General features: G+C 42.0%; 1 protein-coding gene across 2 annotated transcripts; it reads left to right on the top strand.

Annotated features, from left to right (window-relative positions):
* Positions 1–5,114: 5,114 nt before the first annotated feature.
* Positions 5,115–12,335, top strand: LOC118786565 (protein yippee-like 5). Of its 2 annotated transcripts, none has more exons than XM_036541693.1 (3): positions 5,115–5,294; positions 9,212–9,377; positions 10,362–12,335. In XM_036541693.1, the coding sequence occupies exons 1-3, from the start codon at positions 5,140–5,142 to the stop codon at positions 10,584–10,586; spliced, it is 546 nt and encodes a 181-aa protein (XP_036397586.1). In that variant the 5' UTR covers positions 5,115–5,139; the 3' UTR covers positions 10,587–12,335. The 2 variants fall into 2 exon arrangements, with proteins under 2 accessions (XP_036397586.1, XP_036397587.1); XM_036541694.1 differs by having other exon boundaries at positions 5,217–5,353; positions 10,362–12,334.
* The last annotated feature ends 829 nt before the right edge of the window (positions 12,336–13,164 follow it).

Raw genomic sequence — 13,164 nt, 5'->3', positions numbered from 1 at the left:
AGCAAAACACAATGCTTGTCACAAAATAACTACAATTGAATCAAATCAAAGTAGAAACAAGACTGAATACAAAATATTACAGACATAATATTATTGCACTTGGAATGCTATGGCCTTACTATTGCATTGTTGTTGATCAGCTGGCATCCCATATTATCTGATAACTACTGTGTAGAACTCTGATACATGTTCATGAAGAAAAGCAGGTTTTATATTTATTCAAATGATACAGAGTGTTGTAGATTGCCTCAGACAGACTAATGAAGGTGGTGTGAGTAGTAAAGGTGTACGGGTACCTGAGAGTACTAGGAGACATCTCAGCAGTGCAGGAAACATGACAAATCCAGTGATTTCCATGGTCACCTGATTGTTTCCACCTGAAATTTTGTGGGTTTTTTTTTTCCACCTGTCTGTCTTCACTCTCTCTGCCTGTCTGTCAGTCTGCTTGTACCCTCTGACTGCCTGAACCTGTCAGTGTGAGTGGACTCTGTCTCTCTCTGGCTGCCTGTCCGTGTGGATTGGGCACTCTTTCTTTCTCTCTCTACTTTGCTTTCTGTCTGACTGTTACTTGAAGACAGACATACCTATCTGCATGGACTTATATGAGAGAGGTGTGGAGGAGGTGGGACTGAACTCTTTTCCATAATAATGTTTTTGTCATTTATGTGTGCCTACGTGTGTATGTATTTCATCAATCAGAGAGGGGAAATTTACGTGACTATGATTAGTAGGCAGTCCCATAACCTTTTAATCCTTTATTTTCATAAAGGATTCCACACTTTTGAAAAAATGCCACCACCACAATTAATATGCATTGTTTGCTTCATTGGAACTGGTGGCAATAAAAAGTAGCAAAGAAGGGATATATTATACTGACTGTGACTGATGGGAATAGATATGAACGATATTTTACAGAAAATTGAGTGAGAAGTGCGTAGAAAAAATAATATGAGTATGAGAAAATAGTTACAAAACACTGTATGTCAGTCAGGGGAAAACCTCAATAAAGGGGTCTACACCATTCACAGTTAAAACTCTCTTTAAAGTCATTAAACAATATGACAATGTCTCCCCTTCAAAAGTGAAGCATATATGTGTGAAGTAAGATTATTACCCTTGCCAGTGAGCAACACTGTTATATCATGTCATGACTGGAGGAAACACTTTATCTTGTTTTCAAGGCTTTTAACACAAAACACACCAGATAAACCACTCTAGTGGATACAAATTCTAATAGAAGATTTTCTACCATATAAAACATGATAGACGATCACAGGCCAAATGTCAATGTGACTTTGACAGTGGTCAGTTCTAATAACCCATAACAAGTAGATCGATTTGTGTCAGTGCAGTTCAACTTTGAGAATGTCCTATTTGTCTCCCACTGGGCTGGCAAACAGGCAAATGGAAGCTTGTCACTTTTTAGAAGATGTGAAGTTTAATCTGATCGATGGTATATCAGAGGAGTCCACCACTCTAGATCCAGCGACCTGATCATGAACTGAGTGCCCTAATCACCGCATAGCTTGGCTCCATCCACTTCTGCTCTGCTATGAAATTAATTGAAAACCTCCCACTACATGCACACACAAGCACCCATGCACATACATATACACACATGTGAACACACCATAAAGTGTGCATAACACTTTTCCACAACCATCCTATCTCTGTTGAGGACCTGACTGTACTTCAAATAATGTTCACTGATAACACTGTATACTTCCCATTTGTAAGGTCATGCAGTCTAGCAAGAAAGATTTTCATATACTGCAATTAGCTGTCATTCAAGCATACTGTGTTAGTAACTATGCTTTCTGTAAATCTCTGTGGTGACATGTGACATGAAGCACAGCATCATACCAGAGGTGGCTGTTTCTAGGAAGAGACAGAATGTTTTCTGTCGGATGGAGTCTTCTGTGCTCAAGCTCTCACTGTGTCAGCATGTTGAGGACGTATTGGGCATTGTCAGAGTGGAGTGTTTTATGAGGCTGTGGCTCCGTCATAAAGTGATTCTGAGGTGGGAGTGGTTGCTGTATTGTACAGAGATGTAGTTAAGATTAGATCAGAGACTATGAGATATGATAACATGAGGCCAAGCACAAATGTACATGAGACACAGATGATGCTGATGATGGATACTAGTTCTGAATTGCCTTTTTGTTCACACAGATCTAATCTTGTGGTCCATCTTTGGCAATCAAACACATTTTTACATTTCCACAAAATCATATAATTGGCCTTTATCTACTGAAGACACCTGAATGTTGAAGATAAGATTCAATATAAAATCTTTGCATACTCACATAATTGATGTAGATTATTGTCATTTGTACTGTTGCATGGACTCCTATTATACTCTTAAAAACCAAATTAAATTTAACTTAAACATGTATTCTACATAACCTGAGGTTTAAATTCATTCAAACTTTTCTTGAAATAGTCAATCCATTTGAAAACATTTATCTGGATACACTGAGCACAAAATGAATAGATGAGCCTGATTTATATGACTGGTACATCCACCAAAACACTTACCTGATGCTTTCTCTTATCATTGAACAAATGGAAGCTGTCTGACATTACAAGACTTGATATTATCATTGTAATGACAATGTTTTGAAAACATAGATGGCAATGTTATTATGAATAATGATATTAATATTCCCTCCTCCACCCATCTCCCCATATTTTTTCCCTGTTTATTTACATTTATTCATTTGGCAGACGCTTTTATCCAAAGCAACTTACATAGATTACAGTTCTTTACACTGTTATCTATTTATATAGCTGGATATTTACTGAGGCAACTGTGGTTAAGTACCTTTCCCAAGGGTACAGCAGCAGTGTCCCAGCGGGGATTGAACCGGCAACCTTTTGGTTACGAGACCTGCTCCTTAACCACCATGCTGTTTATGATATCCACACAACAGGTCAACAACCTCGGCTCATGGCCACATGCGAACTCGAATTCCAAGCCATATAAAAGTACCACTATAAGTGCATCAAACACAGCCTTCGTGCAGTATTTAAATTATAAAATTTAAAATCTAATGAATTACTACTACTAATACTATTATTATTATTAGATAGCATTTGTGACAGACATGACAGGGAGGAGTTTAAAGCCAGAGAGAGAAACACTATTAGAATTCATGACAGGAGGCCTCAGTGCTGTGCCACCACTCTCAACAATGCAAATAAGATCAGAGTTTAATGGAATGGCACTCCCACCTGTAAAATGCTGTAATCTGTTAATGTTTACAGGCAGGGACACTTGCCATGGAAGCCATACCTATAGACCCCTGTGTCCCTGCTGAAACATGAACCCTGCTCTCAGCACCAAAAAAATGACTTGATCCTGGATGCTTTGGTCTACATGTGAGAATTCTGAGAGGTGAGGTGAGTGAAGTCTGTTTGATGTCAGTTTTATATTGTGCTAGGAGAGGGGCAGGTGTGGGGGGAGCCGCCAAGGCTTGTGGATTCAAATCTTTAGTGATATACTATTGCTGTACTATTTAAAAGGTTTCCTTGTTTGAAGAGCTCTGCTTTTGAGCCATCTACTGTCCATGTGCGCACTGGTTATATGGCAAATATAAATTGACATGGAATGTAGGTTGACTTGGGTCTGGACATCATCTAATCCAATTAATAATGGAGTGAAAACACAATTTCTTGCCCTGGTGATGGCTTTTCTTGCCCTAGTCACAAACCCTCAGCAGATGAAATAAAGATAATCATGATTACTGTCAATGACTTCAATGAGATAATTTGAGTCATTACACAATCGTGCTATCACTCTTCAAGGACACACACTTGTATTACTGAAAACTGAAACAGCATTTTTCCCTGTATCCCTCCCCCTACACCACTCACTTGCAACTGCCCCAAAGGAAAGGAAAGGAAATTAAAACAAAGAGGCCCTGAATCATGTATTGATAAGGTTTCTGTTCCCCCATAGTCCATTATCATTGTTCCTTAACACAGGCAATGTTTTATTTATGGCAATTGTGCCACTGTTGTTTCCACTATCTTCAAACTTTGATGTCAGACTGTAGTCCTTCCTATTTCAGCTTAGTTTTCCCATTTCTTCTCTGTACATGGGGTCCTTTTGTTACTGTGTCACTTTCCTCATATTGGAATGTAAAAAAAAAGGTCTTTTGGTGTTTCCACATTAAAGGACTACTCTGGCTCTTTCGATCTCCCCAGATATTAGTTAGTTTTTGTACTTATGTGAACGTTATTTCTTTTTCCATTGAGACTGATCTCATGGCTCTTGTCTCATAGATACTCTAGAGAAACTGCAGTAAAGGTTTACTCCAATGTAAATGATAGTGACACAGATTTGACAGATTTCTTCTTCATTAAAAATGACTGTACCTTGAAAACAGAGAAAACTATGTATGGCCATGCTTACTTCTACTACGTTTCCTGCTTTGTACTCTGCTGCCCCCAACTGGGTCCCATGAGTTTCTTCAGGCAAATAGTACAGTCTGGTACAACATGTCCTACATGTGTATTAATACTCTTGATGAAATAGGGAAAAAATGACGGAACACAAAAACATACATTTTGGGATAATCTTTTCTGCTTGAAATGTGTCATATGTTAAAGTCTACTTTTTAGTATAATCTTAACAGCATTGCACAGAGAAATTATTGACAAATAATGAACTGTATTTCAGAAATTACATTTCTTTATTCCTGCAATGACACACAAACGCACAGTGTACAGTGGTTATGTACGGTGTGGAAGGCCGGAATAATCCTCCACTCTCTCTGGACAAACAAAAATAACACAGGGGAACTGCAAAAGGCCATGGGAAGGGTGAACGTCGGTGTCAAAGGTCGCCGGACATTTTGCTGTGCCAGACGAATATTTCATAATAATACGATGCCTACAAAAAAGGTTCAACGCGAGCTATCTAGAGTACTGAGTACATGCAATCCATTCTGAACTGCACACAAGTCGGAACATCACAGCGACGATACACACGCGTTGTCGTTTTAACTCTTTTAACTTTTATAATGCTGCTTATTTTTGAATAATGCATACACCTCAACCCTTTACATTCGTGCATCGCTTTAAGACACTTTTCTGTCAGCTGATCAGAAAGGCGGAGCTAAATCAACATACCGGATGTTGATAAATTCTGCGGGAACAGCTGAGCGAGAACAACAGACCAGCTACCACTCTGACACATTCAGGCATAAAGAGAGAGGAACAGACCAAATCGACGAAAATAAAAGAAGGAAAACAACCAGCATAGCCGAAATCTGTGAAAGGAAGCGAAGGTACAAAGTCAGATCTCGGGAAACACAAAGTCTAGAACCAGAGAAAGTAACGGAGAGAGGTGAGATTGAAGCGAGGATTGTGTCAACAAACCCAAATTCGTCGAGTTTTGGGGGAGCACACGAAGACATTTGCTTGTACAGTGGGCGGGGGAGGGGGATAACAACTAGATCTAACAATGTCCGTGTCATTTTGTGCTGTACAATAAGTTAGGCGGCTAAGTGACTGTATATCAAGGTAGCAAGCAACTTTAAAATTCGATGTTTACCATTGTACGCTTTTGTATTGAGCTCATGAGGCACTAGTTTGCGCTGGCGTGTAGCAATCCAGTTGGCTAAAACACGTCCGTCTGGGTAGCCCGATTAGCTAGCTACCTACCGTGTTGTTCACGACGCCAGTGCGAAAGCTGGTAGCTAACGTTAGCTAACTGGTTTTATAGTTATCTACTTAGGCAGCCAGTCGGCTACTGTCTAGATTCTGGTTTGAGAACATATATAACATTAGCACCTTATCTGAAATCGTATCCGATGAACAATTTGTTGCTCTCTTGGTATGATTTGACGTGTTTTTATGAGGGCTGCCTGCTATAGTTCGTCGCGTCTGTTATGATTACTGGCTAGCTAACTTACTGAACTGGCAGTCTCATACATATTTTTTTGTTTTCTTTTATGTATATTTTCTTTTTCAGACCTGATCGGTTATTAACTGTGCGTTTTAGTTAAGTACAATCTTGCTATCCTGCACTGGGCTACAGAAACAAACGTGGCTGCATTGACTTGGCTGTTGTTTTTGTTTTGACGGCACACTCGACTGAACTGATGTAGCTAGTCTAGCTAACTGTGAGAATTGTGAAAGTCACAGAAATCGTGCTCATCGGCAAAGATTATTAAACCGACACTGTAAAACACCCAGAAGTTAATCCTGAGGTTAAATATAAAACCTTATTGCTGTTCCATAGTCTTGTGTTCATCAACGGTTACTAAGTCGGGGTGTCTAGCATAATAGCCGCAGCTCTGGCGCAGTCGTGCACTGGGGTGTCCTTGTTTTCAAACATGCAACAAAAGGTAACGTTAGCTAGCTGTTTATGCCACATTCTGCCACAAAGAATACGACAATATTTTCAGGCGGTTGTGTTCATACAAGGCAGAGAAGAAATTGTCTCTGAAACGAAGACAAGCTGTCTCCCCCAAATTCTTGTTTTGAACACGCATGAAAACCAAGCACATTGATTTTCATCCAAATGCAGTGCCATGTTTTTGAAGATGGCATCACTACTTTTGTTCATTTTCTCAGCTTGTCCTGTGGAGGACACCAGAGTGGCATGGACAGAAAGCTGTTAGAGGATGCTGGCAATCGTGCTTGTGTTTATACCCTGCTTCAGAGTGCTTGTAGGGAGAGAACAAACAGATAGGACAATCTCTAGCGTTCCTGCTACCAACCCAGTATCGTGTTGTCTCTTACAGGCTTGTTATGGCTTCCAGCACTGTTCTGCTGTCTACCACAAAAGTACACTGTAACATACGGTTGCAGCAGTCCTGCATCATGTCATAGGTTTAGCAGATAATATGCTGCCTACAGAAGGACTGTATTTAGATTATAACACATCTAATGTCTTTGAGTCAGACACTGTAATGTGTTGCAGTCACATACCGACACTGTGCCACAGGCATGTTGCACACAGTCAGACATTCTGCAGTGTCACAGTCCTATATAGTCTCTTCTGTGGCTTTCTCACAGATGTTGTGTACTGTTCCAGATAAAAACACACACATGCAGACAGTAAAGTGTCCCACACTGTTCACATAAAAAAAGAAAAAAAAGCACCATCTGTGCTAATGGTGGGAGAGTGAGGGGAAGCCTAAAATGGATGTAACCAACACATGTCATCAGTGACTCCCTGATCTGAACACGATCAGTTGTCTGATTGTGCAAGATCGATTTGGTGGTTCATACAAGTCAATAATCGACAGCATATGGTACCTCCATGCATCATGAGGTTCAGGAAACTTCACTCTCCCATCACTGCTGTTTGTACTGATCACCAAGACTGCCATTGACAGGTAGCAGCAACTAGTATCTTTCTGCTGGTGTTTGTTGAACATTTGTATTGTGTAATGGTAAAGGCAGGTTTTTGTCATGGCCTGTAACACTGTTCTGAGCAGCTGCCTTAAAGCAAGCGGTGTCTGCTGGAGTCCTGCAGGTAATAATAGCAGCACTGAAACTATTAATAAAGCTGTCAGTTATAGACAACACAGTTTCACATTTCACGGAAGCGGTGGCTGTGGGTGTCTTAGAGGGCAAGAGCACTACATCCACGGCTGAAATTCTTGAATTGTGTGGGTAGTGGTAGTGATTATATGGAGTTTACAGTTATAGTGAGAAATTCTCATGTTTTGGGGGTCCTGTACAGTCTATCCTTTGAGGAGCTAGCATATTGACAGGTTTACTAGACTTGTTCGAACACAAATCCACAGCATTAGACCTTGACTAGTTCACTGCTCTTTTGTGGAGCATTAGGGCTTGCTGTGTCTGCATGTGTGCTCTCTGGAGTCTGTGTTGGTCGGCTATGGGTGCTTCTGCAGCAGCATCGGCCTCCTACTGTGCCCTGATTTACAGGGCCTGAGTCACTGCCTTGCTGGGGTCTGTGTGTTTGTTTTCATGGTTGGGTAATGAATGTGGAAATTTTAGGGAATGTCACAATGTGTGCTCCTTTCTAGGCCCATGTAGGTGTGTGTAATTCTCTAATGTTGCATATGTGTGTGGGTGTTTCTGGCTCTGTCATATTTTTTTAGACAAGCCAGTTCTCTTAGTCTTTGACTCTATGTCTCTCTCTCTGTCTCTGTCTCTCTCTCTCTGCTGTCTGTTTTGTCACAGCATAGGCAGATTTTTGGCACCTGTGGATTGCAGTGGTTGAAAGTGCTGCAGTGCTCTCTTTGCTTACAGCTGCTGATGGTGTCTCTTGGCATCCTACCTGGGAAGCGAATTGTCATTGTTGCTTCTACACACACACACACACACACACACACACACACACACACATACACACACAATCACAGACACACACAGACATACACCCACACCAGGCTGTTTTTCTTTTCATCTGTGATCTGTGGGTGATGCTTTTGATGAAATGAGACAGAACATTGTAGAAAAAGAGATGTCCTGGTTTGTCAATACAGGCAGAAAGTGTGTGTGTGTGTGTGGGTGGGGGGGGGGGGGGGGGTGCTGCAGCCCTGCAGGAGTCTGCTCATTTAAATTGTCATCAGAACTGCATTGTGACAGTTCTGTTAGCCCTGAAACCACCCTGTTTGAGTGTACTCTCAGCTTGCCTGTGATCACCTGCTGAATTGTTCAAAATAGGCTTCCAAGAATAGTGAGTAGCTATATCGTGTTCTTCATGGAGGAGTGCCACCATCATCAAAATAGGCATGACATATTCGGTGCCATGGTGACATGTCAGGAACAAGGGCTAAACTCAAGTAAGATGACTGTTCAGATGCATGTTAATTAAGGAAACAGGAAGAAAAGTCCAGTTTCATTGTTCTGAATTCTTTTGCAATCATTCCTCTGAGTATTAATAAAGGAGTGCCTGAGAGCACCATACTAAATAGCATGATTCATTGATTTCATTTCTCTGACCGCAAGTGTGAGGAAACGCACATATTGTTATAGTGAGTTATTTTTATGCATAAAATGAATTGGAGTTTCATGCAGTGCTTGGCTAATAAACAGGCAGGGGTGGTAATTTGAATATTCTGTTTTGGGAATATGCCTGAATGAAATGAGTCAGAATGCGCATCCTTTCTGAAGGCTCCTTACTGCCTCCTAGGCTGACAGGCGGGACTGCAAGGATGTCTTAACAGCATTTATCCAGCAGAAGGCGCTGAATCCCGCAGCTGAGTATTTCTGGTCCCTGCAGGTTAGTCGCAGCTGAGCAGAGAGCAATGGGGCGGATTTTCCTTGACCATATCGGAGGGACACGTCTCTTCTCCTGTGCCAACTGTGACACCATCCTGACCAACCGTTCGGAGCTCATCTCCACACGCTTCACCGGGGCCACTGGCCGTGCCTTCCTCTTCAACAAGGCATGTGATTCTACTCTCACACCCAGTACACACCCACACACCAGATCACCCATCAGGGTGGGCCAGGGGTAGGAGAGATGCACAAAAATAATAATTTAAGTGGTTCTGTGATTGCAGTTAACACACGCAGAATCATTTCTTTACCTGCGCCTTCTCCATCCATCAGAATGCACTCTCCCCCAGACTTTCACAGTAGCATCACCACTGTCATTCCGATTAAATAATTTTATTCATTATTTATTCATTTTAGAAGGGAAGAAATTATGGTTGTTGGGTTTTTTTTTTAACTGATAAAAAATCGAAAATCTATATCTGTCTGGTTTCTTTGTCACACAGAGCTATGTCTGTAAGCTAGCTCATTTGGGAACAAACCCTAGCATTTCCAAGGAAGTGAAACTACCATTTCTAACATAATAAATATCTCTTACGTGCTTTTATAAATACAGAGGTGAAAGCATTGATGATGGTTGGTCAGGGAGGCTTAGCTGCATGATGAAGTACCGATTGAGAGTATAAAGCCATTAGAATGTATAGGGTGATCATATTACATCTATCGTATGCACCAAGTGCACTAATATTTCACTCATTTGACACAGACACAACAGACAGGACTTGCTTCACTATGCTACTCAAGGACTGCTATCCAGTTGTTTTACAGTTCTTTATACTTTACCAAGAGTATGAGAGTATGAAAATCTAATTTAATCAAAGAAGGAGCAGAATGTCTCAATTTGGTTTTTAAAGTCTAGAGACAGAACTGTGATGTAGAGACTGTTTCACATAAAACAGGCAAGTGGATAGACACCTCATGAGCTTCACTGCTATATTATGGTTCTGCTTTTCAGACATAGCAAATTTGCTGCACCCCTATCTGATCACAGTGAACTTAATTTAATCGTGAAATTTTGATCATTCAAGAGAATTGTCCTGAATGTGTTGATAGTGGGTTGTGCATGGGTTCTCAGGTGTGTTTATCTCCCCCAGGTGGTCAACCTGCAGTACAGTGAGGTGCAAGACCGCGTGATGCTGACGGGCAGACACATGGTGCGCGACGTCAGCTGCAAGAACTGCAACAGTAAGCTCGGCTGGATCTACGAGTTCGCCACCGAGGACAGCCAGCGCTACAAGGAGGGCCGCGTCATCCTGGAGAGGGCGCTAGTGAGGGAGAGCGAAGGCTTCGAGGAGCATGTCCCCTCTGACAACTCCTGAGGCCAACCCTCAGGCCCAATCGCCATGCTGCCACTCCAGCACTGACACCCATCATCCCAGTTCTCCCTTTACCCCACACACTGTCTCCAGCTGCTGTCTCTGCTTCTCCCAGACACCAATGGCTTCTGTCACCCAGAGACCGGAGGCTAGCCTGTCTGCCCTTCACACCAACGTGCACGCACGCGCACACACACCACTGGCCACCATACCAACACACATACACATCAGGCCACCGTACCAGCACAGATACACACACACCATGCCACAGTACCTACAAACACATATTAGTCCACAATGCTTACACATGCAGATACACACAACCCTGTGTACACCAGCCCAGCATACCTCCACACTAGCACATGCATTCAGTACCTCCATGCAGAAGAGTTCACTGAGCTCCAGTTACATGAGAAGCCAAAAACTAGTATGCGCACCAACACATGCAGACATACAAACCCCACATGAATGTGCATGTGAAGCACGCAATTTGGACTGCACTGCGCTCAGACCCAGGCTTGCTATCTCTGCTGTTACTCAGAGAGAGAGTGGGGAGGAGGGAAAAAGTTGTGTGGTGAAGAGCGAGTGATCTGATTGGCTAACAGATAGGAGTCTTTATTTTCAGCCTTTGTTATGCTCTCCCAGTCCTGCTTGTCTCTCCCACTGGAGATGTCTTTTTCTCAGTGCTTCAAGAGTCTCTACAGCACCATGCAGTATAGTCCATACTCTGAATCTCATAATATATACCTGCTGTGACTCCAGAACAGACTGCTGTAACTGAGTGTTACCATACAAGCAGTCTCATTAGTAGTGGTGCAGTCTTGTCCATGCTTCAAGACAGGAGATATAGTATTGTTACAACATTGTGTCCCAAGATTTTCATAATGACATTGTAGTAATTAGCCTGAAGAGTAAATTCCTGCAAGCAGATTTGTATTTGGGTCTCATTTTGGATGCATTCTGTGCATTTGTGGTTTTGTGCTGTCTTGTATTTTGCAGTGTTGTAGTGCCTCATTCAGTCATGTTGCACTGAGAATGTCATTTCTGCCAGTGCATATATTGGAAGCCACCCTGGTCTCCTCATGCTCCTGTGAATATTCAGTATGGTCCACTCCGCCCTAACCCCACCTGTGTGAGGCGGAGCAGGTGCTTCAGTTTGGAATATTAAAAAAAAAAAAAGATTGTGTTAAGCTTCATCCAGTTTTATTTTAAAGATTAATTCTTACGAGACACGTTTTTAAAAGATGCCAATACAAAGCTGTCCGACATCCGTACAGCTTTTCATTTCTTTTGGTGAGTACAGAGTCATCACTGGGCAGGTCAATGGATATGTTGACCCTGTTTGTTCATATTGCTGTTGGAACACTCAGCCCTAAGGCTGGTATGGGAATGTTGAGTGTGTGCATGTGTGTGACTCTAGGGAGTGCTAGGGTGTCGCTCTGTGTCTCTCAGGGTGAACAGGCTGGCCGTCTTCTCTCTCTCGAGTGAACAGGCTTGCAGTCCCTATCTGCGGTGTCTGCACTAGCAGACCGTGCTGGTCTCCTCTCTTTCACTCTCCTGTTTGCCATTGAGAGGGTTTCATCAGTCACTTCCAGGACATCGATTGAACACCACCCCTCTACCAACTGCAGCACTCTGTCTTCACTTTGACCACGTCATCGTGCAACTGGTGAACATACGGATCATTATTATATTATTAATCAATATGTTATTATTGCCGGTATAACTAGTATTATGGTTATGGTTCTGAATCATTGTTTTTCTTGATAATCTTTCTTTGAGGTAAAAATGAAAGCAAGAATGTATTTTTTGTTGCAGAGTTTTCTTTCTGTTGTGATGATTTCTGAATAAACTGAGCGGTCTTGCTGAAAGCCACCCTGTGTTGTCCTGCTTTTGCGCTGTGTTCCTGTGGGGGCAGCCGTCTCATGAAGGAGGACAGCTGCAATGACCCAGAATGAGAGATGTGTTTTTTTTTGTTTGTTTCTACTGAGTGTGTCATTCTGTATTGCAGCTGAACCAAAAGCATTCCCATTTCAAGTGTGAAGACTTTTTATGAAACTACCTAAAATGGTTAACATAGGTGATATTTGAAAATATTTTGGCATTCTTTTTTCATGCAGTTTTTACTGTGTGTGATGATTAATACTCTCAGAAATATGATTCTGCTAATTTTAGCTTCTGGTTGTAATGTCCAATTCCTGACTGGGGGTGAGTGAAAATTCCACTGTTATATCCGATAGTAATTTGCCCCATGCATGACTTCCATGAGATTGCATATGAGTGTATAATGAATCACACAAAAATAATAACGGGATCAGGCTCTAACTTTTCAGAGCAGTGGGTCTTCAATCTAAAAGCCACATTAGACTGCTTTGAACAGTCGATGTCACAGGCAGAAAGGCTGCGCAGCCTAGGCTGGGTAGTGCTTGGGTATGCGTGTCCCACCAGTGGGGATTCTATGGGCAGCAAGTGGCTGAGATGCTGGATATGACCATGGAGGTCTGTAGACCTCATAGGCAGTCACTACATTTAGGATATTACGGAAGCATGAGCAGCAGAAGGAAGTGTTGGAAAGAACACC

The sequence above is a fragment of the Megalops cyprinoides genome, chromosome 12, assembly GCF_013368585.1.
Source record: "Megalops cyprinoides isolate fMegCyp1 chromosome 12, fMegCyp1.pri, whole genome shotgun sequence".
Classification (NCBI taxonomy): domain Eukaryota; kingdom Metazoa; phylum Chordata; class Actinopteri; order Elopiformes; family Megalopidae; genus Megalops; species Megalops cyprinoides.
The sequence above is the reverse complement of the archived record's forward strand: the minus strand, read 5'-3'. Positions and strand labels throughout refer to the sequence as shown.

Excerpts from the sequence above, each read along its gene's own strand:
- LOC118786565 (XM_036541693.1), top strand. The coding sequence starts at position 5,140 with ATGTTGATAAATTCTGCGGGAACAGCTGAGCGAGAACAACAGACCAGC. Across the intron at positions 5,295-9,211 it reads ATCTGTGAAAGGAAGCGAAG|GTTAGTCGCAGCTGAGCAGA; the intron begins GTACAAAGTCAG and ends TGGTCCCTGCAG. Across the intron at positions 9,378-10,361 it reads GTGCCTTCCTCTTCAACAAG|GTGGTCAACCTGCAGTACAG; the intron begins GCATGTGATTCT and ends TATCTCCCCCAG.